This window comes from Ceratotherium simum, chromosome 7 (assembly GCF_057802395.1).
Source record: "Ceratotherium simum simum isolate JZ-2026a chromosome 7, ASM5780239v1, whole genome shotgun sequence".
Lineage (NCBI taxonomy): Eukaryota > Metazoa > Chordata > Mammalia > Perissodactyla > Rhinocerotidae > Ceratotherium > Ceratotherium simum.
This window is the reverse complement of record NC_141906.1, coordinates 9,558,814-9,585,779: the sequence shown is the minus strand read 5'-3', so window position 1 is coordinate 9,585,779 and position 26,966 is coordinate 9,558,814. Positions and strand designations below refer to the sequence as shown.

At 39.9% G+C, this 26,966-nt stretch overlaps 1 protein-coding gene across 3 annotated transcripts in view; it reads left to right on the top strand.

Moving 5' to 3' along the window:
- NELL1 (neural EGFL like 1) overlaps positions 1-26,966 on the top strand; it is a 746,684-nt gene that overhangs the window by 697,695 nt on the left and 22,023 nt on the right. For all 3 annotated transcript variants that reach the window (XM_004418527.3, XM_087433086.1, XM_004418526.3), the window contains one exon: positions 21,983-22,176. In XM_004418527.3, coding sequence (XP_004418584.1) covers positions 21,983-22,176 — 194 coding nt within the window. The remainder of the gene's footprint in view (positions 1-21,982; positions 22,177-26,966) is intronic.

Genomic DNA, 26,966 nt, shown 5'->3' with positions numbered 1-26,966 from the left:
GTTGGTAAAAGTGTGGACCCTTGAGCCAAACTTCCTGCAGTCAGATTCGAGCTCTGCCACTTCTAAGTAGGTTACCTGGGCCAGGCCTCACCTAGTCTCTACCTCAGCTGTCTCATCTGTAAAATGGAAATGTTCCTATCTAGTTCTTATGAGTGTTGTGAGAATTAATTGAATTAATATCTGTTGAATGTTCTGTAAATGTTAGTTACTATTATCTTAAACTTCCTGCTTATTCAACACTTTGCACCATACTCCATCCGTGTTTCTGTTATTGTTAAAATAACGATGTATGACCTTAGGGAGAGGTTTACCTTTATCCTGGGTCTGCATGTCCTTCCTTTACACATGGCCTTCTGTAAGGAAGGGACTTCTGTATGTGTGCAACTCCGTGTAAATAGGTGTTATGTGAACAGGAATAGATCAGACGGCTATTGTTGAGGAATGGAGACAGAAAGAGAGAATATTGACGTATGTGATTTTAAATTTGGGAGCTAAAAATAAAAATTTCATTTTTAAAAAACTGTGTGTGGCATCATTAAAAGGGGAGACTTTGAGCTTTTTAGCACATAAAGGACCTTAGAGTCACCTTGTTGATTTGATTTTGTAACTGCCTGGACCTGCCATGGTGTTGCACACCTCTGTGCCTTTGCACATGCTGTGCCCTCTGGCTGGAATGGAACAGAACTCAGAATCAGAGATGACCCCCTCCTTTCCTTGATCACACTGATTCACATATAAATTTCTGTTCATTTTCCTAACTTCAGCTCCTGTTTCACTAGCCCCCGGGAGGGAAGCACTCTCCAGTCATTTGGTGGGAGTCATCACTCTTCTCCTCTGCTAACCCTAGACCTTCCCTCTACTCTGTGTTTCTATAGCTTCACCTGTTCCCCCACCATGCATTTGCTTTCCGACTAGATGGTGAACAGGAAATGACATTATTCCTCTGTCTTGCCAGTGGGGCTCTTTGGTAGCTGGTGTTCCATAAACCAGAAAATGCAACCCCTTCATGTTCCTGATAAAGAAACACAGTCCCAGAAAGGGTGGCACCTTGCTCCCAGCCACCCGGCTGGTTTGATGCAAGTTGAGACTCGAGCCTAGGTCAAGGTGACTCTACATCCCAGATGCTAGGGACAGTCCCACTTTGTGCCTGCTGTTCTGATGTAATTATCAATAAGGCCCTGCCACTCCCATAAATGTCCCCATTAGAATGACAGATGTCACAGCCACCTCACCTGCTGATTTCTCCTGACCACACTGAGTGGCGTGCCTGGGGCGACTGAAGCTTCTGCACTCTCTGGGGAAGTACTGTCTTCATCCACGAATTGATCCCTGGTCTACACAGGAAAGCTTCAGCACACTGGACTCCTTGGCAAGAGACTAGAGTTGTTTGCATTAGTGGCATTTTTAATTTTGGTAATTGTTAATCTGAATTCCCTTCCATTTCCATGCTTTTGGAAATATCTTTGTAAATGAGTCTTAATAAGAACAGAAATATAGCCATCATTTCGTTTTTCTTTGGTAGTTGAGGACACTCCATTGGTTCAGAATATTTCTTGGTGAATCAGTCGTATAAATCAGATCGTGTCTTTTTCTTGTTACAACCTTCTAATGCCTTCCTGTTGAATGTAAAACAAATTTCTAACTTCTTTGCATGGCCTTCAAGGCTTGGGATGATATTGTCCCTGCCTACTTCTTGGACTTATGTCCTACATATGTTAGCCTTTTAGATCTTTTCATGCCTTGAACATGACCACGAATTCACCCAGTTTCAGGGCCTTTGTCTTTTTTCTGTGCTTTGTCTAGAACACTCAAGCCCTGTCTTGTTGCATGGCTGTCTTCTTTTTCATTTAATTCTCAGCTCAAATGCCACTTTTTTGAGGAGACCCTCCCTGACCATTTTATCTGAAGTAGTCCTTCCCTGGTCACTTCATTACATCACTCTTTTATATCTTTTATAGCATCTTTTATTCTCGGATTCACTGTGAATACGCATGTGTGTCCTTGTCTCTTGCCACAAGTGTGCAAACTCTTTGAGAGCAGAGACCTTGTCTGTGTTTCTGCACTGTACCTCCATCCCCGAGAACAGTGTAGGCGCAGAGTAGGCATTCAATGCATCTACGTCAAATAATTGGAGGAATAGACAATCAAAACCATATCAGGTCAGATTTATTTTCTATTTGGTTTGACATAACTAGTTGTATAGAGCACAACCAGTGTGGTGCATAACATAAGATGTTAAACATCACAAAATCATGTGAGTCTTTTATTTTAGACAAAAAGAAATATTTATTGAGAACAACTATCATACCAGCTCTGTGTTAAGCCTTCTGGGAAGATGGGTATAAACCAGATAAGATCTCTGTTCTTGAGGGATTTATGGCCTGAAATGTTCAGAATCATAATAACATATCTTAACGGCACTGAAAATTAGCATATCAGAATGAGCCCTAAATAACATCAGCTACTAATGCTTACCTTTAAAAGAAATAGCAGCATCTAAGGAAATTAAAAAAAATTTTTTTTAAAGAGTAGTTTTGCAACATGTACTCAGCTATGCTTTTTATCCCAGACAAGGTCAGAAATGGCATGTGTTAGATTCTAAAGTGTGGCAGGTGTAGGCTTTTAGGAGAAGTCTTATGTCACTCCGCGCCATTTTTTGTTAGATGGGGATAATAACACCGGCTCTGTCGACTTCATCAGTTACTGTGAGCATCGGATGTCATTGGCATCATAAAGAACAGCACCCATGCACAGTATACTATTTCACGAGCAAAAAGGTTTAAGAATTGCCTCTTTCTAAAGTAGATCATATGCTTGAAGAAATGACTAGTCCTAGGTATTATTATTATGGAGGCAGACAGAATCAAGGTTCTTGAGTTTATCAGAGCCTCTCTCTCGCCCTCTCATTTGCTCTTGTATCTTTATAATGCCAGGAGAGATGGATGCACAAAAATTAGCCAGGTCGTATTTGCAGAAGATGAAGGCGGTGACCCGTCGTTACCATAGGTGCAGCACACCCTGGGTCTGGACGCAGTGGTGGGAGTCAATGATTCTCAGTTTTAACAGAGAAGTTGTGAGCAGTTGCTTTTTTTTATCTCGGCATACTTATCTGGGTCATTTAGAAATGAGACCGATATACAGTAAACAAAGGTGTGCATAAAGAGCAGGATTTTACATGTTTTGAAAATAAGATTCAAACACCCTCAGATGTTAACCTGTCTCCATGATCTTGCCCCTGCATATGAGACTTCCTTTTCCTCTGCCCCCTCTCATACTCCGTGTGGATCCTCAAACCTGCTCAGATCCTTCTTCAGCTCTTCGCAAACCCTGCACTCTCTTTGCCCTCCTCCTTTGCTTGCATGCTTTTCCCTGACCTTCCCTATCTCCCCATTTCCACTCATCAAAGTCCTGAAGAAGTCCTGCTCCCGAAACCAGTGATTCTCAAACCTGTTTCACAGTACAGTCACTTGAGTAACTTTTTAAAAATATCTATGATTGGACATCACTGCCTGGAAATTCTGAGTCAGTTGATCTGTTGAGGGACTTAGATGAGGTAATTTTTTTAAAAAAAAAAGTCTCCAAGTGATTAGAAAGAATATTCAGCTAACATAGAGAGCCACTATAGATTTTCTCTAATTAAAAAAAAAAATGCCTCCCTCTTATGTGTCCCCACAGCCATTATTTGCACCTATTGTGGAACCTCTTTCATTTACCAGATCGGGCTTATCTTCTTCATCAGTTCTTTATAGCCTCCGGTATGGTTGAGGTCTTTTACAGATTTATGTTGAATTAAATTGTATTGATCATGCATTATTTTTTCTTATCAAACAAAATGTTCAAATCCCAATAAAACCCATTTTGTTGATCAAGGCACATCCAAAGATGGCATCTGTCTGTTCTTAGGGGACGTGGCGCCTCTCGGCCCCATGATTACCTCCTGCACGGGCCCTGGTTGGGTAAAGCATGTTCCCAGGCTCTGGAGCCTGCTCCCTGGTCACTGTAAATGGCCCAGTGAGGATTTTCGTGTTAGAGCAGCTGCAGCAACTGTCATCAACACACAGAGCAACATAAAACCACCAGGAAAGGTTCCTCTGGAAACTCTCAGAAGGAGATTTCAGTTTTAACTGGTTGCTGTGTCAGCACTGATTGAAATGGCCTAAGAATGATTTGGGTTCTGCTGTTCTGCTGTCACTGCCCTGTGCCACGGAGCTACCCAGTTCTCACAGGAGTGGAGACAGAAAGGGCTAGAACCTGGAGATGCTCCCTACAACAAACCTCACTGAGGGCTGGGGAGTTATGAAGCCTTAGTGGGTGACAGTGTGATAGAGTGGAGAGGCAAGTTTTAAGTACATAGAGGCCTGGATTCAAATCCTTAACCCCTCTAAGCTTCGGTTTCCTTAGCATACAATGATTAAAATAAGACTTGCTGGTGGAATTTTTTGTAATATAAGTGTTCTTGTATGCAAATATCCTGGCAAGTAATAGATCGTAATAGTCAACATTTAACCTCCCTTCACCTCAAATCCCTCACCTGTCAAACGCCGACTGCAGCAGCAGTACTAATAAGAGCTAACACTTCCCGAGAGCTTACTTTGTGCCAGCCGCTGCTCTGACCGGTTTACAAGAGTGCCAGCCTCATAAGTTGCTGTGGAGTAATTGTGAGAATTAAATGACATAGGAAAAGAGCATTCAGCACTTGTGTTTTAAGTGCTCAGTAAGTGTTAGCCATTATCATGAAGTGAACACCTACACCATGTGCCGGTCACTGGGCCGGGGAGCTTCATGCAGCATCTAGTTTAGTTCTCACAACTCGCATAAGAGGGAAGGGAAATAAGTTCCCAACGATTAAGATAGCTTGTCTCAAATTCCACAGCTGGTAAATTCCACACAGAGGCCTTAATCCAAGTGTGTTTGATCCCAAAGCTTCTGCTTTTAGTATGTTAACCCTGTAGTGCTTTCTGGAAGGGAGGAGACCAGTGATGAGCCCACAGTAGAGGAGACGTTTAGCAGAGCAGCTGGAGGTCAATGAGACAAGGCAAAGAGAGAGTGAGAGAAAATGAGTGAGACCCACGTGGAAAGTGCACTCTTCTGTCTGAACCAAAAGCATTGTGAATTATTTCAGCTGCTGGACTCAGGGCTGTGTTTTTGAGGCCATCCTGCTAGACCAGGGGCAGGATGTCAAGGTGGCAGATTCTTGACAGTTAATCTGATAGCCTCTTAGCCTTGACAAGGATATCACCTGGCTATCCACTGGGGTCATTACTTTCTCTGTGCTGTTGGCAACGTGAATCCAGTGTCGAAAAAGGAAAGGAAGTGCCAGGGAATAAAGAGTATGGAAATGGTGGTAGATTTTTAACTAATTATATTTATTTTTTCATTCATTTATTTATCCCCTGCCTATTCAGAGCAATTAGTTTAGTATATACAAAGAACACACATTCAATAGTGTTGTTAAAATAAAAATATTTTAAAAATAGCGAAAATATCTTAACCATGAGAGTTAACAAAGATACTTATGAATATCCTGGTAACCAGAGCAAAGAGGGAAACAGGAGTTATACAAATTGTTCTAAGCTGAAAGGAAGTTGCATAAAAAAAAACAAAGGCTTGAATGTGCTTTTCCTCTATTCCGGAGAAAAGACATGCCAGGGTGTGAAGGCATCTTTGTGGACCAGCGTATTTCAAACTAAGAAAGTCTAGGAGACAGAGGCATACGCACCAATCTTGAGACAGTCAGATTTTCTTTCTTTGCCAAGCAATAAGACCCACCCATACATAAAATATTTTCAGTTAAGCAGCACCCCCAATCTTCCTTGATAATATTTAGTGAAGTCTCATTGACTTAAAATTGATGTTTGTTGCCAAAGAAATTTAGATTTGGTTTTCAGCCAAGTAATAAATTCTCTATTATTGAAGAACTTTCGCAAAGGCAGATACCACCTGGCCATGGAGCTGTTTGAATAGCTTTATGCTCTAACTAGAATCGATGTGGAGTATATGGGAATGTGGTTTGGGCACTCAGAAGGCCTCAGTTGCAGAGCCCAAAACTGCCACATATCATTAATATGTTCAAGTGGACAGAGAGACCAGGGACAGACACCACCTGAGTGTGGAATGGATATGGAAACTGTATGTCCTATAGTCAGGACACAGGTTAAGAACATTTTCCAACATCTAATAGAGGTGATATTCTGGGTCCCTCACTCAGAAAGGGCCTTACAGTGGACATTAACACACAGTTGCAGATGTTAAATCAGGTGAGAGATGGATCCCATCAGACCGTCTGGAAGCTTCCTGCTCCCTTTCAAGTCCAGCCATTCACACATAAGCCTGGAGATGTTCAGCATATAGGATAAATTGGACATATTCTATGACTTCTCAGGAAAGGCAAATTGTACCTTTTCAGTGATAAACACTTCACAAAATGAGGTCAGAATTGAGTTCACTGCACTAAACTCAGGCATGAAGTCCAGGTTTGTTGGTCACCCTCAGCCAGTCTGGGCTGACACAATGGCCTATGTGCTATTCTCCACTTGAACTTTGGAACTCAAACCAGACATTTGGGGGAATTATTCTAACAAGACCTCAAACTAACTATAGGGTCTATTCTGTAAGCCACCCCTGGCCCTGGTTAGTGTCTTTTCAGTGACAATTTCTCTGTTGTTTCAAAGCCTCCCTGTTGGAAGCTGTGATCAGCTATGGAGCAGGCCCCATGCTTTGAAGCACTGCATAGACAGGGAAGACAGGAGACCCCAGTTCCAGTCTAGGTGAATATCACGTGGGCAAAAATGAAGAGGAGGAAAATTAGAAAGCTGTTAAAAAAAGAAAAAACCTTCATAAGCATGATGATGTTGTTATATGTATTATGTCCATAAAAGTAAGGCTGCTGTGGCCTTAACACTAAGCTAGGTAATATGGAAGATGCAGAGAATTCATCCCTTAGGAACTTTAAAACATCAAGTTGGAGACAAAAATCAACATAAGTGAAAAAACCAATAGCATCTGATACAGGTTATAATTAACTGTAAAATTTTGTGGTCAACAGTATAAAATATGTAGGTAATTATGGAGGAGAGCGATCAGAGTGAATCAAAGAAGAGCCATTGCAGCCTGCATGGGGACGATTAGACTCGAAGGATGGGAGGGTTTAGGTATAGGATAGGATAAGAATAAATATTAATGATAGCTAAGATTAATTGATTACTTCATGTTCTGGGCAGTCTTCTAAAAGCTTTACATTTCCTAACTCATTTATCCCCAAAATAACTCCATCAGGTAGGAATTGTTATAATCTATGCTTAATGGACAGAGAAACTGAGGCACAAAGATGTTCAATATATTGTTCATGGTCATGCTGCTATTCACTGGTAGATTTCTTCTTTCAGAAGTGTTAACCAACATCCTAAGAACTGTGTGCATGTTTAGTATTTTTGAAATAGTAAGCAACAAGGATATTGGTTTCTTTATTGCCTACTAAAGTCTTGCTGTACAAATGATAATGTAATAGCCAAATTTGCATTTATTAAATGTCCACTATGTGCCCTTTAACCTTCAAAAACCCCTTGTGAGATAGGGAGCAAGTGAGGGGAAAGAGACCAAGTAGCATGGCGTGTGTGAAAGAGCCCATGTTCATTCTACTCCCCCAGTTCTTTCAGTCAGTTTATTAATTGGAGATAACTTATGAAAGGATTAAATTAAGGTATGAATAGTGATGATTATTCAGATAATTCCCATTTTTTACTTCATTGTGTGCTTGTAGACACAGCCCTGGTGTAAAGTCCATGATTTCTTAATCTAGTTTATTTTAAAAGTGTGTGCAGAAGGAATTAAGGTTTTATTCCATGCCAGTATATGCTGGGGGTCATCATATATCTGAACAAGAGAGATATCTAGGACGATGTCCATCTAAGAGGTCGCCTGAGTACATCGTGTTCCCCTGCTGAGAGGTGACCTCAAGGCTGTGGGAACTTCTAATATTGCTACATGATGTCCAGTCGCAGCCATGGAGATCAAAAGCTCATGAGTCAGAAAGACAGGCTACCTGAAGAGCTACGGCAGTGCAGGTGAGCAAGCCGGGTCGCACTCTGCTCAGCACTGAGGCCTGAGCGGTTTGCTGGCTCCTCTTCCCGCCTCTCTCAACTCAGAAGCACAGCTCTGCTTTATAGGCCCTATATTTTTGACTGGAGTCTGGTTTTTGCCCTGCATAAAGAGAGCGACAACAAAGTGATTTTGACTAATTGAAGCTTTTTCTTTTCCCTGCAGTTGGCATCAGTAGTTAAAACCCCATGGGGGCAATGACTCTGACAGAGATTTATCAAAGTCTGGATCTAGGACATTAATGCTGGGGTATTTTTCAACAAAGGTCCTATTAGCAAATATAGTTGGGAAATTCAAAATTAACAGAATTAAACTGGCTTATTAACTGCAGGACTTTTCAAGGCCTTTATGATGCATTGTTAGTGTCCTGAATTTGTGTAGCTTTAAAACCCTTTTTCCTCCCAGGCATCTTGTGGATTTGGCACTCTGCAGAATACAGTAACTGAACACTCAAGAATGCATATACCTCATTCTGGGGATTTCTAGAAAACTTTATTTATTCAGTGTCATTGAATAATGAGCTGCTCAGAAGTGGGTTTTTTCCAGTTCTGCAACAAAAATTTATTGAGTACACTACTTATCCTTTAAACACCAGCAATTTTTCATACTATTGTTTAATTTTGTTGTAAGGAATATGACTTTTGTCTATTACCTTTTTAGTGTGATCATTAAAAATGTAAATCACTCTACTGTCCTATATTGAATGATCTTCTAAAGGCTTATTGGGGTACAGCTGGTTTGTCCCTAAGTTAAGTGGTTCCAGTCCTTAGGTTTTCAACAAACGTATTTCTCCTTTGAATGGACATTTTGTCTCCTTTTCACATTGCTAGCCTAACCTTTAATGTTTTAATGATATCTAGGAGGTTGCTCTCCTTTCCGAGGTGGTAAATAAAGACTTCGTAATGTGATGTCTCACATTAGGGGCCACAGCAACTCAAAAGCAGTAATTAGAAGCCAGTTACTTACCTAGACTCTGGGATATAAAGAGGAGTGAGGCGGGTTTCCAGAGGCACTCGATGACTATCTTGTACTGTGTGAATAGGCCCAGTGGGAGTTCTGAGAAGAGGAGGCAAGTAGGGACGGGAGCTGTGAGGAAGGCTTTATTGGAAGCATGGAAAGGGCACTCGCTGGGGTGAGAAGAGCAACAGTTGGGTGATACACCAGAAGAGACTGATATTTTCCCTAAAGGGGGCTTTGCAGGGCAGTTATGGTTTTCTTTAAGTTCTCCTTCTCACTGTGAACTTGGCATTTTTGGAAAGATCAAGTAACAATAGGGGCACTTTGATTTTTTCCTACATGGGATCTTGAAGCTTACACCATGCAAAATCTTCTTTATGAGTTTTAGATGACTTTTTTTTGGCTTTATTCCTGAATAGTTGGCAGTCCCAACTGGGTGACAACAGAATGAGTGGGGTATTCTGAAAACTCATTTCCTAACATTACTTCTTGTGAACTCCGTTCCATGTAGCTTAGGGCAGCGGTTCTAGAGGTATGCTCCTTAGACAAGCTGTCTAAGCATCACCTGTGATGTTGTTGGAGATGAAAATTCTCTACTCCACCCAGACCTCCTGAATCAGCAAATCTGGGATCTATTGGCCCAGTGATTTGTTTTTTAATGGGCACCTTTAGTTGACGTCCACTCATATTTGAAAACCACTTCCTTGGGGGTTTCATTGAAAGCCTTCAGAGGGGTCCATGAGTTTATGTGTGTGTGTATGTGCATCTTTTGGAGGAAGTGGAACTATAGTTTTCACTGGGCTCTCAGAAGGATGCTGACTCCAACTACGTAAAAACCACTGTTGAAATACCAGGATCCAGCCTCGGTGTTTCCAGTCATCACTCTGATCTAACTTCTCAGTGTTTTCCACCCGGGGATCTACAATTTGGTCTCAGGGGAGATTCACTGGCATTCCTTTTCTCAGGTTCTGAGCACTCCTTAGTATTGAATTCCATGTAGTTGTCAGCTTCCTGCCTTTTTAAGCACAATGTGACCAATTGTTTCATTAGAGAAACTTCTGGCTTGAATGTCTTAGAGCCAAAGATCATGTCTATGCAGCAACTCAGAGATCGGCATGTACAACTTCTTTGAAATGAATACTGACTTGTTTTAGTCTGCTGCTGTGAAACATTTACCTCTGGGTTGATGAGCAGGGAATTTTAAACTGTTGTACTCAGACCAAATAAAGCACTGTCAGCATAAAGTCACCATTCAGTTGTTCAGCACGCATTTATGGAGGGGCTCTGGTCTATGCTAGTCCAGGTGCTAATAAGTCTTAGGCACACAGAGAGAAATGTCCATCTAGTCTGGAATGGGGACAGAAGAGGTGGGCAGGGCTTGAGGGAGGTTGAGTTGTGGAACAGCTAGATACATAAATAAATAAAATTGGTAGACTCTAAGGAAAAAGTGACCAACTCCTCTTGGGGTTGGCGCATGTGGAGATGGTATATCAGAAACTTTCACAGAAAATATGACATTTTCACTGGGTCTCTAGGATGAGAAGGATTTTTTTCCAGGCAAAATACATATTAAGGTAAGTATTCCAGGCAGGAATAGCAGTCTGATTGGAGACAGAGTTGTGAAAGAGAGGTAATTGAGTCCAAGAGTTGGTGCAATTTCCATTGTGAAGTCCCTGACATATGTGAGTGTGTGGGGGTGAGCAATGACAAGAAAGGAGCCCTGCAGGTGGAGACCAGATTATAAAGAGTCTTGTGTTCTAAGCTAAGGAGTTGAAAGTTGTGAATCCTGTTTCCTAATATCAGTGTCTCTGAATGTTTTTGAAATATTTATTTTGTTGTGGAAACACTTTGATACTTTTTAAGCAGCAGATATTTTAATATAAAATATAAGTATAGAAATATAGTGGCATTTCTGACAAAATTTCAAACCCTCTATCAGACGTGTCAGTGTGATTTCCTGCACCTGTGCAACTTTACTCCTTTCTCTTGCTTGGAATGCCTTTCTTTTTAAAAAAGTGAGGCCATTAGCTGGATTTTGAAAACTCTGAAGAGTACAGTATATAAGAGTATTGTAAATTATCATTATTATACATAATAACAAGACAAATCTCTATTTCATAAGGATCTGTTAATCATGACTCAATAAAAGTCTTGGGGATGGCCAGGGCACCAAAGCATCTGCAGGTTCCTGAGGAAGATACATGGACGGAATTACAGTCATGTGCCGCATAACGTTTCAGGCAACGACGGACCGCGTGTGTGACAGTGGTCCATAGATTAGTACCATATAGCCTAGGTATGTGGTAGGCTGTACCATCTAGATTTGTACTCCCTGTGATGTTCACACAATGACAAAATCACCTAACAATGCATTTCTCAGAACATATCCCTATCATTAAGTGATGCATGACTGTATCTGTTGTTTGCCTCTGCCTATTAAAATTTAATTTTCCCAGGAGCAGGAATTTGGTCTATTTTATTTGCTGTAGTATTCCCAATGCCTAGACGAGTGCCTGGCATATCATACCTGCTCAGTAAATATCAAATGAATTAATAAATGGACTCAGAGCAATTATTTCTATTACTAATAAGAACATTGGCCACTAATTGCTACTTACTCTGAGAAGCTGAGCTGGACTACCGATGAAGTGCAAAAGTTTCTTTTGTCTATACTCTAGCAGCATGAGTGGTGTCAAATATAAACAAAGCCTGACACTAGTTCAAGTGGTAAGGACAGATTTTAATCAATAATAAACTATTGCAATAGGGAAGAGGGTCCAGCGTGGATTGAACTCAACTTTGATTTGTGCAGAGGTCACAGGGCTTTTTAAAAGGAGAATGAGGGAGGAGGGGAGAGGAGGAACAGTGAAGGCTTGAGTAGAGTCAGAGAAGTGGACATTTACAAGCAGCAGGAGTGGGGCATTGGTGCATGTGAATCCTGTCTGGGTTTGTTAATAACTGGCTCTTATTGAAGTTGGGCTCCTATTCACCCACAGAGACTGGGAGACAGAGGTCCTATCTTCAGGTGTTGCCTGGAACAAACAGAAAATTCTTTTGGCAGCCTTGAGCTTTCCTAGGCAGGAACTTAAGGGGCTGGAGTCATTATCTTAGGGATGCAGCTTTGAGCTGCTAGAAACTATGCTAGTGTTTGTTCAAATTTCTTAATGTGGAGGGGTAGGGTGGACAAAATGATTTGTTCTGAGAGTCTGCAGTGTTTATAGGCCAAGGTTGAGGTCTAGTCTAGAGGAGGGCTCAGAGGAACCTGACTAGAGTTTGCTCAAGGAGAGAATCTTTGTCAGTGGCCCCCTTTGCTTTTCCTTGGAAACCAATTTAGTTTTGGCCCTTATGGTTTTACCTCCTTAGGGTAAAAAACACAGACAAATTCAAAATACATAGAACTTGCGTCCCAAAATCTAAAGGAGAGTGGGCCCATGTCTCCTACTCTCTGCTTCATTTTCCCATGATTCCACCAAAAATCTTCTAGATCTTTCTAGAGACTATCCCTTCAAAATAGGAGGCAGCCCCAAATCTATTTTTACCAAATCAGTTGACTAGGAAAAGAAATATGAAGAGAGGAAGAAGATACAGAGAGATGAAATTGTCCAAGAAAAGACACCATGAGATCACATTAAGATTTAATTTATGGCCTGTTAGTTCTCTCCGTAGACACTGCCCTTCTTGGTGTGGTCATCCAAATTGTTGTCCTGGATCAACGTCCTAACTCTGCTTCTAGGGGACAGCTTCTGGAAGAGCTTTGACCACTTCTAGATGTTAGGGACCACAATAAACAGAGTGGTGCAAGGAGACAATCAATAATAGGCATGGAAAGTCTTCGAATTCTTGGCTCCTGTATCTGACCATCTTGTTATTTATCTTGAGACCTGGTTTCAGAGTTGTACCACTGACAATGTTTTTTTGACCTCTGATTTCTATGTAAGTTGCCAGATGTTTCTGGTAGTAAATGAAATTACTTTGTAACCTCTCTATGCCTAAGACCTTTCCATGGCATAGAAGATGGGAGAAATTATTTCTCATCTGACAACTTGCCTAAGAGAATGATTTGTCAAAATAGAGAGTTAGTTTTGGGGTGCACCCTGGCTGGATTCTCCATGCATATTTGTCAGCGAGGATTACATTGCTAAGACTTCAGTGCAGACAGGAAAACCATGCTCTTTGGCACCTGCTTGCAAATCTCGTTAAGAGGGACTAGAGATATTTCAATAAATATTGAATGTCCAAGAACACTGTTTAATTCTAAAAAATCCTTGTTATTCTTGGGCTGGCCCTGTGGCTTAGCAGTTAAGTGTGCGCGCTTCGCTGTTGGCGGCCTGGGTTCGGATCCCAGGTGTGCACCGATGCACTACTTCTCCGGCCATGCTGAGGCCGAGTCCCACATACAGCAACTAGAAGGATGTGCAACTATGACATACAACTATCCACTGGGGCTTTGGGGGGAAAAATAAATAAATAAAGTTTAACAATATAAAATAAAATAAAAAATCCTTGTTATTCTGAAGCTGGGTTCTTCCGTTCACCTCTATCCTGTTTTCCATCTGTCACCACTCATGTTTTAACACTGGAATTACCAGCTCAGTCCTACAAAGGTGAAAAGTAATCATATAAAGTTGGAAATGGACAAGATCTTAGAAAACATTTGATACAACTCTTACATTTTACCAAAGCGAAAACTGATGCCCCCAAATGACAAGGGTTCTTTTTTTAATCACAGCTCAACTGGATTCAAATTTAACACATTTATGCATATCTTAGTAGGTGAAAGACACTGTAAAAGGTGCTGTGGGAGACACAGACACAAATAAAACCAGAATATTACTTATGAATGAATAAGGAAGAGAGAGAAGTATGTTCACAACCAAGCATCCAAGGTAACATAAGGAGACGTAGGTAACAAAATCAAAGGGCGGGAGGGTAATGCTTTTCAGTTGTGGGTGAAATTTTGCTAAAGAGAGTAAACAGTACAATGACTACACAATAGAGTGTGTGTGGCCTAGTGTTGGGCATTTATGATTAGTAAAAACGTATCTGTTTTACTTCTCTGTGAAGCAGATGCAGCTTATACCTGTAAGCAGATAAATAAAAACATGAATCTACGGTCATTGGCATCAATACTACAGCCTCTCTGTGCAGGAAAAGTCTCTTTGGATTGCAAATATTTCAATATTTATTGTTTTTTATTTATTCTCTCTACTGGTCAGAATTGTATTGATGTTAAGCAGATTGAATAACTAGTTGAAGAAGCATGATTTGTCCCTGGTGGAAAGTAAACCAACATGGTTGATTCAGAAGGCTGCTCGGCTTTCGTTCTACTCTTGTTTTCCTACCTAGAAGGAGCTGTTTTCTCCATCAGCAGTAAAACACCTAAATTCGTACAGCCTGTACATAAAATGTAGTCGTTGTCCCAGGCAAGTTCACGGAGTGTCAGAAAACTGTGTATTCTTTCAACATTAGTCACTTAATATCAATACCAGAATTACTGATTAGGGCTCAGAGAGAGCTTGGAGTGTTAGCATCTCTGAGTTTGGCTGGCCAAAGTACTGATCAAAGCCGTGAGAATTTGTGTGAGAATTCAGAATTTGAGTGGAAATCCTCAGTAAAGAGACGGAGGTGTGGGCTGGCCACATAATAAGAGCTCAGGGCTGGTGGTACGGATTTGAGTATATGCTGAAGAGACAGGACGGTGGAACTCATGTGATGGGATGAACTCTGTGAAAGAAAAATTGTAGAGACAATATGAACAAGAACCACAGTAACAGCAGCCGATCATTTCTGAGCAATTACTACATGATCAGCACTGTATTGTGTGCTTACTCACATTACTAGATTATCCCAGGGGGTATTTTTTATCCACATTTTTTGAATGATGGGATCAATGCTCAGAGATGTCAGGTAAATTTTCCAGAGTCTTACAAACAATAAGGTGCAGGGATGTAACTGACATACAGTTGATGCACTTGTCCCCATTTGCCTGGAACTTTCCTGGCTTAAGCACTGAAAGTCCCCCATCTCACAGACCCCCTTGGTCTCCGGCAAACTGGGACAGCAGGTCTCATTAACTGGCACCTGCAGCTGCTGGGTTCCAGAGCTTAAGGTTTTAAATGTTATGTTATTCTGCTTCCACTGAGGAGAAAGAGAACCAAAGACTAGAGATGGAACTGTAGGTAATGTTACCAACTTAAAAAGTGGGAGGAGTCTGTAAGATCTATAGTTATAGGACCATGTCTGTATTCTTCACCCATTTTATTCCCAGCCCCAGCACTATGTCTAGGACAGAGTAGATGCTCAATCAATACATGTGTAATTAGTTAATTGATTGATGATTATTAGTGACTGGATAAATGAAGAGGTAAGAGGATGAACAGGGTAATATTACATCCCACAACTTCAAGAAGAGAGTTCTTAGACTGAAATAATCAAGAACAATTTTATTACACTATTTGTTAAGTAAAGGGCGATGATTTTGCAAACTAATGGTCATGAGAACCTTCAGGATTTAGGCTTGAAGAGAGGGTCACATGGAAGCTTACAAACATTTAGGAGAGGATGAAGTTGGGTAAATGGAGGCAGCTGCCAGTTGTAGACACCGGGAAATAAGACCTGGATCTAGAGAGTAGATAAGGAAAGAGTGAGCCCAAACAAGGGCTTGTTTTCTTTTTCCTTTGTTTCAAGACAGTCTCTTCAGTTAAAAAAAAAGAAGACTCATTGAAGAGTAACAAAAGTACACACTGAGCAATAAAAGAAGCACAATAGCAAAGAGTTTTTTCCTGTCTAGAGAAAGGTTGGAAGCTGGAACAAAGACTGAAGAGGTAACATTGGAGGGACATTGGAACTTCTTCATCAGAGACACATAATAGCATCTTAGACAGAGCTATGGCTCACTCATCTCTTCTTGCAGACTTTACATTTTCAGGCTGAACCCCTCATGTTTCATTCAAGTACGGTGAATTTGAGCCCCTCACTACATTGGTGGATTTCTTCTGTTGTGTGAGAGATGTGATCGCCTCTCGTTCCGGACCTGAAACTTACTATGCAGCTTAATATTTCATTAGCCTTGCATTTGGCAAGCCACATCAGACCTCAGATTGCTCTACGTGTTTCTTTCACTTATTTTGCTGATGTGCTGTGTGTATGTTTTTCCCTGTAATTTTTTCTCTGCCACTGTGAACGAAGCAATACTGTCCTAGCTATGGGGGAGGCATCTGTGCTCTATCTTGTCTATCATTAATAAACCCCCAAGCTCTGTTCTCATTTCCAAGCTACTAATGTCTGGTAATGATTTCCAAGTCAGAACACACGCAGCTGGATATTCAAACCCCAGGTTAAATTTGGTTTTCTGACACATCACCTGTTTTGATTTTGAAAGTAAGACTAGATGTGTTGTGCAAGTTACTCAAGAAAGAGGAATATGGGGTAATGAAGTTCACTCCTTTGACCTAACTGCTACCAGCCCACTGGGACAAAAAATATTTCCCTTGATCTCTCAAATCAACTTGTAGAAGTTTCAGCTCCTAAGGCAGGTACCATTACAGTTGCTATGCTATTAAAACTTCTGCAGAGCCTTTTTTTTGAAGGGTAGGAAAATTGTTTCAGGCTAGGTTTGGATTGGTTTGATTGAAGCTGATATAAACATCTCTGAATTGTATTTTCTTACATGCCAAGTAACCTAAGAACCTCAAATTAAAGAACAAAGCAGACTGACTAGGCACAACCAGACAATTTTTTAAAGTAAAATTGAGTGCAATAATAACAGCTTTCAGAAATTGTGAAAATGTCAATGCAAGAAAATTAGTTCTAATGTAAGCTTAGCCATGGAATTTTATTGAAAAAATTCTCATCTGAGCATGGAGCATTTAAGTAATGAATTTACAATGAGAAACACAAGGAAATCAGAGAACCATTACTCACAATAAGAAAAAACAAGTACACTTTAATGATTATAGATTTGAGTATGGAATATTTTGCCTGATTTTTATTTCACTGCCTCTGTCGTGGGAGGCCTATCTGATGATTTGGGTAAGTATCGTGGGTGAATGTCTTTGTGTTTGCTCAGCAGAGAACAACAGTTGCAATATGTAAATAGGGTGCCTCTTCCCTTTGGATGCCTTGGGATATGTATAATAGATTAAGTTGGCTTTGTGCAGAGCAAACAGGTCTGTATTACCAAGAATATGAATAATGTCGGTTTCCATAATTGCTAACATCTGGCTTTCCATAAATCTGTTAAATTGCATGGAAGCAGAATTAGATTTCTGTGTCATAAGTAAGGCAATTACATGGAACTCTGTAGGCAATATGGTCCTATATTCAACTGTGAAATCCTTTCATTCTGGCAAAAGTAAATCCAGGTTTTGCACCCTGTTTTTATTGTGCACACTAGGTATGCTCATCTTTATGCTCAGGTTTCTTAATTTATGAGAGGAAAACACTGCCAGGATGTTTGTAACTTTGTAAATGCAAAATAACCAAATGTTAAAAAAGCTTATTATAGTTGGGCATTAATTGCCAATTCAGAGATTATCTTAGAGGAGATCATAAATTAAAGATCTTTTTTTTAGCTACTGGTTATGGATCTGTTGAAATTACTCTTCCAGACACTTTCTGAGTGATTTCTTAATGAGTCTTCCTCTGCCTGTGACCTCAAGCATTTGACAGGAAACTAAGGTGGAGAGAGAGGAGGGAAGATTGCCTTCCTATTTCAGTGTGGTTACTATTTTGCTGTATTTATTATACTTTGAACCAGACCAAGGGCTTTCCCATACTAAAACTCAAAAATAAAATGTGTTCCCTGAAGGGGAGGGTCGTGGTTATGCCTTATGCTTATTGAACACCCCAGAGACCAAATTTTGGTAAAGTAGTTTCTATAATAGTATCAGTCTGTAAATTTCCTGGATAAGTAAGCTAAATTAAGTAAATACATTGAACATCCACGGTGTATTCTGTTGTACTTGGCACTGAGAAGAGAAAAAGGAAAACATTTAGTCTCTGCCCTCCGTGAGCTTGCTATCTGTCTATAGAGGTGGGTATATGAAATTTGGAACTTCTGCGAGATGAATGCAAGGATAGCATGTGTATAAGGTAGAGAGAAAGCGAAACGTCAACAGTGACTGTCTTGCAGAATGAAGCATGGTGATGCTTGATCTTGATTTTGAAGAATGCATGGGAGTGAAGATAGCACAGGAAGGGAAGTGCTTAATTTATCAATTAATTAATTTATACTCCACCTCATTCCAAAAGCTAAGAAAAAGTATAGATGGAGAAGGGGAGAATACTCCCATAATGATAAAAGGCGTGTTCCAAGGCACAGAGAGAGGAAACAGCACGGTCTGTTTGTGTATCACTCATTGCTTTTGAACAGAAAGGGGAAGAGACAGAAGGGAAGAATTGAAGTGTTAGGCTGAGGTTTACCTGATATGCTAGGAGTTTGAACTTTTTATTACAAGCATCAGAGAACCCTTGAGAGGTGGTAAGCAGAGGAGTGACATGGATAGATTCGCTTTACAGAAGACCACTCCCCTGTGGAATGTGTTTAGAGCAGTGTTTCTCATCTGGCTGAACAGAGCCCAGATGTCTGGACCCTACTTTAATCTCTAGTGATGGTGAGCCTGGGCACCAGTATGTTTTAAAGGCTCCCCGAATGTTTCTATTGTGCCCACAATTGAAAATCACTGGATTAAAGTGAGAAGTGCCTGCAGTCAGGAGACCAAATAGGAGGCTAATGCAATAGTCCTGGTGATAAGTATGAAAATCTAAGCTACTCCAGTTTGACAAAATCTGATTTTTATTTTTTATGATTACATATGTGATGAGCATCTGTCTCTCTGTCAATTGACTATCTATATCTCCTAGACATACAAACTAGATTATAAACATGATGAGAGAAGAGTAAGACTGAATATTTTAATTGTTACTTTCAGCCAAAACTGGGGAGTGAGAATAATACAAATGTATCCCTTTAGTATTGTTCCAAGGTAGTATCTGCCTGAATACTAAGCCACCTACGACCAACTGGCATTGCAGTGGGAGTGCAGGGGATGTGAATGATTACTATGAATTGGCGTTATATTGGGAGACGCTTAACTGAGGAGGTAGGGCTTGAACTTTGTCTTAAATATTCGCATTCATTAAATCAAGAAACATATTTATTGAGTCATTATATTACTTACATTTTTATTTTCAAAAGACATAGATTAGGTGGGTTTGGTTTTATACACGAGATAAATGAGGGTCAGAGAGGCTAAATAATGTGACCAAGAACATACAGTGTGATGTATAAAATGACCGGTACGTAGTAAGCACTCAATTAAATGGAAGAGCTTGGTTTCAAACACGGGTCACCTGACTCCCACATTCAATGCTGCTTTTAGTCGGGAAGATTTAGAGTAGAGGAAGAGGACTGGGGAAATGAGAGAGGTTTCTAGGCAAGAGCACCATATGTCAGATGCATTGAGAATGATATGAGCATGACCAGGAACGGTGAGGAGCTATAGTGAAGTCCGATTGTAGTTGACTTGGAATCTAGGCTTCATATTTTGGGATCATTTCCACAGTTTTCACAGGAGGAATCATTATTCATTAACTAAATGTCTTGATTGAGGCTACAACAGGTGGGGCAAAGACAAAAAGTAAATCTTGGAATGAATTAGTTTCTAGAAATGTTGTTGGAATTCCTTAACATCTTCTACTTTGTACTGCTGCTGTGAACCCAAGTTTTATACCAATACAGTGCATGCAGTGAGTAAGGGAAAACATTATTTTTAAGTGACAGTAGTTTCAAAATTCTAGCCCACTTTAAGTAATTGTATCAATCTCAGAATTTCAACTAAAAATACTAAAGAGGATCTATATAATATCTTATTCTTGACAATAAGTTGCAGTGTCTAGAGGGTAAATAGTTGAAAGCTGATAAGACCACAGAACAATCTGGTATGCTGAAAGATGACTTTAGACTTGAATTGGCACAGTTTGGTGGAAAAAAGTCTAGTGCATCTGTCAGAAGGCCCAGGACACCATCTGTCATCTAACGTGTACTAGTTTCTTGATCGCTTAACATCTCCGTACCTTAGTTTCTTCTTTAGGAAAATGAGAATAACTATTTCTGTCTTGCAATTATATAGCATAACTTATCAAAAAGAGCTTTGAACAACTTTGAAACAATATATATAAATAAGTAGTAGCAGTAAAATTGATATTATGCCTTTGGGCACTTTAGGGGAAAATGCCACTAACAATTATGTTGTTTTTTTTTGTTTTTTTGGGGTTTTTTTTGTGAGGAAGATCAGCCCTGAGCTAACATCCATGCCAATCCTCCTCTTTTCTTGCTGAGAAAGACTGGCCCTGAGCTAACATCTATCACCAATCCTCCTCCCCTTCTTTTTTCCCCAAAGCCCCAGTAGACAGTTGTATGACATAGTTGCACATCCTTCTAGTTGCTGTATGTGGGACGCCTCCTCAGCATGGCCAGACAATCAGTGCGCCAGGGCGTGTCCAGGATCTGAACCCCGGGCCGCCAGTAGCAGAGCATGTGCATTCAACCGCTAAGCCATGAGGCCGGCCCCTTTTTTTAATTTAGTTTCACAGTCCTTAACCAAATGCCTATAACCTTATACATATTTAACAAGAAATTTAGAATGTAGAATAAGTTAATTTACACTATCTTATTCTAACTTACTATAGGAGTCAAGCCTACCAATAGTTTATATACTCCTGTGTTCTTCCTTATCATCTTTATGAGGACGGTGTCTTACATGTCATTGTCAACATTTATAGCACCAGTGTGCAAAGAACCTTGTGCATAGCAGACTTTTGGTAAAAATTTATTAGAATCAATGTTGTCACCTGAAGGATATTTGAAGGGTATGGCAATACGTTAATCGCTGGAGTAGAAGACTCTGATAGACAAATGACCAGTGTCTTCAAATAGCCTAAAGATTGTCATAAATAAGAAAAATCAAGTAGACTTTTCTTGAGTGGTCTGAGAACTACTAGCAAAAAGTAGATGTTACTGGATACTACATTTCATTTCAATTTAAGGAAGACATTTCTAAAAGCGTTTTTCAATGATGGAATTGGTTGCCTTGTGAGGTAACAGATTGCCCACTGGGAAAGGGCTCAAACCAGGCCCAGACAGCTATGTGTTTGAGATGTTTTTAAGGTCACTCAAGCTTTGAATGTCAGAGAGGGCTGACTGGATTTATGTTTTCCTTCCATACTTGGCTGTCAATGAAAAACAGCAAAATATATGTGTGTCTTTCATCATCATCCATGCCATACCCATACTGTAGCTCCGAGGTGTTTTCTTGTGTTGGCAAAAATGCTGCTGCCCATTAGGGTGGTGAGGCTTTGATTAGGCAAGGCACCTACCGAGAATTATTCCCTCTTCTTTCACCCTTGGCCCCAGGATCTGGGGACAGTCTAATTGGCTCGGGGTTGCCCTGATTACTCACTTGTTCCTACTCAGTGGCTAGTCTACTCACACCTTTCTAAAAGTCCCAGATCTCCACAGGGTGTATCCACAGTGTTAATGAGTTACCAGTGTTTATGGCTTCTGGATGGTATAGTCTTGAGAATATCCTAAAACCACTTCAGACCTGCTCCTGGATAATTTAATAAGTGGAGTCCGACAGCTGTGGGTTTGAGTCTCAGACCTGCCACTTGTTAGCTATATGACGGAGGGCTTGTTACTTAACTTCTATGAGCCTCTGCTCCATTATTTGCAAAACAGAGATAAGAACACATCCTCCTCCCCAGAACTGCCTTGCAGAGTGAATGAGATAATGCATGTGAACAGCTTGGCACAGTACCTGGCACAAGGTAAATGTTCAGTAATGTTAATTAGTGCTATTGTAAATGATTATTATTTTCTAATAATAATCTTGGCTAGATTCTAAAGCTTTGTGCTTTTTTATTGCAGACATTGATGAATGTGCCTTAAGAACTCATACCTGTTGGAATGATTCTGCCTGCATCAACCTGGCAGGGGGCTTCGACTGCCTGTGTCCCTCGGGGCCCTCCTGCTCTGGTGACTGCCCCCATGAAGGAGAACTGAAGCACAATGGGCAGGTGTGGACCCTGAAAGAAGACAGGTGTTCTGTCTGCTCCTGCAAGGTGAGGCTGATGTGGTGCAGCAGAAATTCTAATGATGCTGCTGGGTGGCAGACAAACCTGCCTTTAGTGAAAAGCAAGGTATGGGGTTGAGAAGAGACTGCAGAGCACAGGGCGGACAGGGCAGAGAAGCCAGTGTTAGTCCTCCCACTGGGAGACTGCAGTGCCTTTAAGATGAGTTGGGTGAGAGCTTTAATGAGCCCTCATCCCGCACTTTTACAAACTTGCTGATTAAACCTACGCTTTGCCTGAAATGATCACCTACATGAACTTGCTTACTTTTGTGGAGACATCCAGAAAAACCAGGCTCAGAGACTTGCTTCCAGTGGTCAGAGACAGGTGGACTTCCATTCTGAACAAATGATAATAACAGTTCGAGACTTTCTGGTAAATAATGTCTTCTTTGTCGTTCTCAGTGCTGGGCTATTCCTTACATTAAGCGTTTGGAAGTGAGTTGAATGCTTTATGAAAATAAACTTCTGTCATCGACTGGTTTTGCTTTATGCTTTGCAAAATGGGCCTATTAAAGTGTTTGATTTCCTTGTGCTCTATTTCTTCTTTTGTTGACCTTGCCTATTCATTTTCCTTTGGTATTGCTTTACTGTAGCTCTTGCATTGTATTTTTATGTCCATTGGATTGGAGCTGTTTAATCTTGGGCTTTATGGGCAGGGGAACCGCAAGAAATTATTTGCTCAGTAGCCTCTGAGAGAGCTAGTCTCCTGACAAATTGAATGATCCCTAGAAAAAGAGTTGAAATGAACTTTGAAAAGTCGTCCAGTTCATCTACCTGCCTTCAATTCTGCCACACCTCCAGCAGACCTGGGGCACCTCTTGGGAGAGTTACATCACCAAGTGTTTAGATCATGACCCCTTAATGCCCGTGTTTTCCCTTATACATAAACTAGTTCCACACATCCAAACTTAGGTCCATTGCCCCCATTTATTGAGCACCTCTTGTGTTCTAAGCACCCTGTAATTTAAAAACAGCATCACATTTAATATAGCACAACTTTGAAAGATGAAGACATGGAGTTTCTAAGTTTTAGGGCAAGTGATGTACTCTAAATATCACAAGATATGAATGTCTCAGCTGGGTCTTGAATTGCACTTGCTTCCACAAATTTCATGGTCTCTCATCTTGACATATGTCCTGTAACACTCTACAGATGCTATCTGTTGATATATGTAAATGCAATGAAGCAATCAGTCCATTCAGCTTGACTGAGCTCAAACTCTCAACTCAGTACTATGTTACTGACTGCGTAGGACATTCCCCAAAGAAGTTTTCAGGTTAAGTACAACATTTAACCATGTGGCATTCACTCAAAGGGCAAAAGTTTTTTTTTTTTTTTTTATTGAGGTGAAATTGGTATATAACATGTTTCAGGTGTACAATATTATAATTCTTCATCTGTATACACTACAAAGTGATCACCACCACAAGTCTAGTTACCATCCATCACCATTCAATTGATCTCCTTACACATTTCGCCCACCCCCCAACCTCCTTCTGCTCTGGTAATCACCAATCTGTTCTGTATCTATGAGTTGATTTTGTTTGTTCATTTGTTTTGCTTTTCTGAGATCCACATAAGAGTGAAATCACACAGTATTTGTCTTTTTCCTTCTGACTTATTTCACTTAGCGTAATACCCTCAAGGTTCATCCATGTTGTTGCAAATGGCAAGATTGCATTCTTTTTTATGGCCGAGTAGTATTCCATTATATATATATATACATATACACATACACACACACACACACACACACACACACACCCCTTCTTTATCCATCCATCCATCGATTCATCCATCGACACTTAGACTGCTTCCATACTTCGGCTATTGTAAATAATGCTGCAATGAACATAGAGGTGCATATACCTTTTCAAATTAGTGTTTTTGTATTCAAATAAATACCCAGAAGTGGAATAACTGGACCATATGGTAGTTCTAACTTTTTGAGGAATGTCCATACTGTTTTTCATAGTGGCTGCACCAATTTACACTCCCACCAACAGTGTATGAGGGTTCTCTTTTCTCCATATCCTCTCCAACACTTATGTCTTATCTTTTTGGTAATAGCCATTCTGACAGGCATGCAGTGATATCTTATTCTGCTTTTGATTTGCATTTCACTAATAATTCATGATGTTGAACATCTTTTCACATGCCTTTTGGCCATCTGTATGTCTTCTTTTGAAAAATATCTATTCAGGTCCTTTGCCCATTTTTTAATCAGGTTATTTATTTTTTTGTTGTTGAGTTGTATGAGTTCTTAATATATATTGGATATTAACTTCTCATTGGATATATGTTTTGCAAATAACTTCTCTCATTTAGAAGGTTGCATTTTCATTTTGATGATGGTTTCCTTCACTGTCAGAAGCTTTTTAATTTGATACAGTCCCATCTGTTAATTTTTGATTTTGTTTTCCTTGCCTTTAGAATCAGAGCCCACAAAGATATTGCTAAGATCAATGTCAAAGAGCTTACCACTTAGGTTTTCTCCTAGGAATTTTATTGTTTCAGGTCTTATATTCGAGTCCTTACTCCATTTTGAGTTAAGTTTTGTGTATGGTATAAGATAGTGGTCTAGTTTCATTCTTTTGCATGTGGCTGTGCAGTTTTCCCAACACCATTTATTGAAGAGACTTTTATTTCCCCCATTGTATGTTCTTGGCTCCTTTGTAGTACATTAATTGTCCATATATGTGTGGGTTTAATTCTCGGCTCTCAATTTTGTTCCATTGATCTGCATGTGTGTCTTTTTTTTTTTTTTTTGCCAATACCATACTGTTTTGATTACTATAGCTTTGTAGTATAGTTTGAAATCAGGCAGCATGCTACCTTAAGCTTTGTTCTTTTTTCTCAAGATCACTTTGGCTATTCGGGATATTTCATGGCTCCATATAAATTTGAGAATTATTTGTTCTAGTTCTGTGAAAAATGCCATTGTAATTTTGATAGGGATTGCATTGAATCTGTGGATTGCTTTGACTAATATGGACATTTTAACTATATTAATTCTTCCAATCCATGAGCACGGAATATCTTTCCATTTATCGTTCTTCTTCAATTTCTTTCTGCAGCATCTTATAGTTTTCAGAGTACAGGTCTTTCACTTCCTTGGTTAAATTTATTCCTAGGTATTTTATTCTTTTTGATGCAATTGTAAGTAGAATTCTTTTCTTTGTTTCTCTTTCTGATAATTCATTATTAGTGTATAGAAATGTCACAGATTTCTGTATATTGATTTTGTATCCTGCTACATTACTGAATTCATTTATTCTAAGAATTTTTTGGTGGAGTTTTTTGGGTTTTCTCTGTATAGTATCATGTCATCTGCAAATAGTAACAGTTTCACTTCTTCCCTTCTGATTTGGATGCTTTTTATTTCTTTTTCTTGCCTAATCACTGTGGCTAGGACTTACACTACTATGTCGAATAAAAGTGGTGAGAGTGGGCATCTTTGTCTTGTTTCTGATCTTAGAGGAAAAGCATTCAGCTTTTCACCACTGAGTATGATGTCAGCTGTGGGTCTGTCATACATGGCTTTTAGTATGTTTAGGTATGTTTCTTCTATACCCACTTTGTTGAAAGTTTTTATCATAAAGGGATATTGAATTTTCTCAAATACTTTTTATGCATCTATTGAGATGATTATATGACCTTTATTCTTCATTTTGTTAATGTGGTGTATTATGTTGATTGATTTATGGATGTTGAACCAATCTTGCATCCCTGGAATAAATACTACTTAGTCATGGTGTATGATCCTTTTAATGTATTGTTGAATTTGGTTTGCTAATATTTTGTTGATGGTTTTTGTATCTATGTTCATCGATGATATTGGCCTGTGATTTTCCTTTTTTGTGGTGTCCTTATCTGGTTTTGGTATCAGGGTAATACTAGCCTCATAAAATGAATTTCAAAGTTTTCCCTCCTCTTCAAATTCTGGAAGAGTTTGAGAAGAATAGTTATTTTTTTTTATTTATTTATGTATTTTTTTTGTGAGAAAGATCCATGCTAACATGGATCCTGAGCTAACATCCATGCTAATCCTCCTCTTTTTGCTGAGGAAGACCAGCTCTGAGCTAACATCTATTCCCAATCCTCCTCTTTTTTTCTCCCCAAATCCCCAGTAGATAGTTGTATGTCATAGTTGCACATCCTTCTAGTTGCCATATGTGGGACGTGGCCTCAGCATGGCCGGAGAAGCGGTGTGTCGGTGCGCGCCTGGGATCTGAACCCTGGGCCACCAGTAGAGGAGAGTGAACATTTAACCACTAAGCCACAGGGCCGGCCCCGAGAAGAATAGTTATTAAATATTCTTTGAATGTTTCGGTGAATTCACCAGTGTATCCAGCTACTCCTTGACTTATGTTTCTTGGAAGTTTTTTTTTTTTTTTGAGATCATATTGGCTTATAACATTGTGTAAATTTCAGGTGTACATTATCATATTTCAGCTTCTGTATAGACTGCATTGTGTTCACCACCAATAATATGGTTTTCATGTGTCACCATATATATGTGTCCCTTTACCCCTTTTGCCTTCCCCCTACCCCTTCCCCTCTGGTAATAACTAATCTGTTCTCCTTATCCATGTGCTTATCTTCCACATGTTAAGTGAAGTCATATGGTGTTTGTCTTCCTCTGTCTGGCTTATTTCACTTAGGATACTACCCTCAACATCCATCCATGTTGTTACAAATGGCAAAATTTTGTCATTTTTATGGCTGAATAGTATTCCGTCGTATATATATACCACACCTTCTGTATCCATTCATCC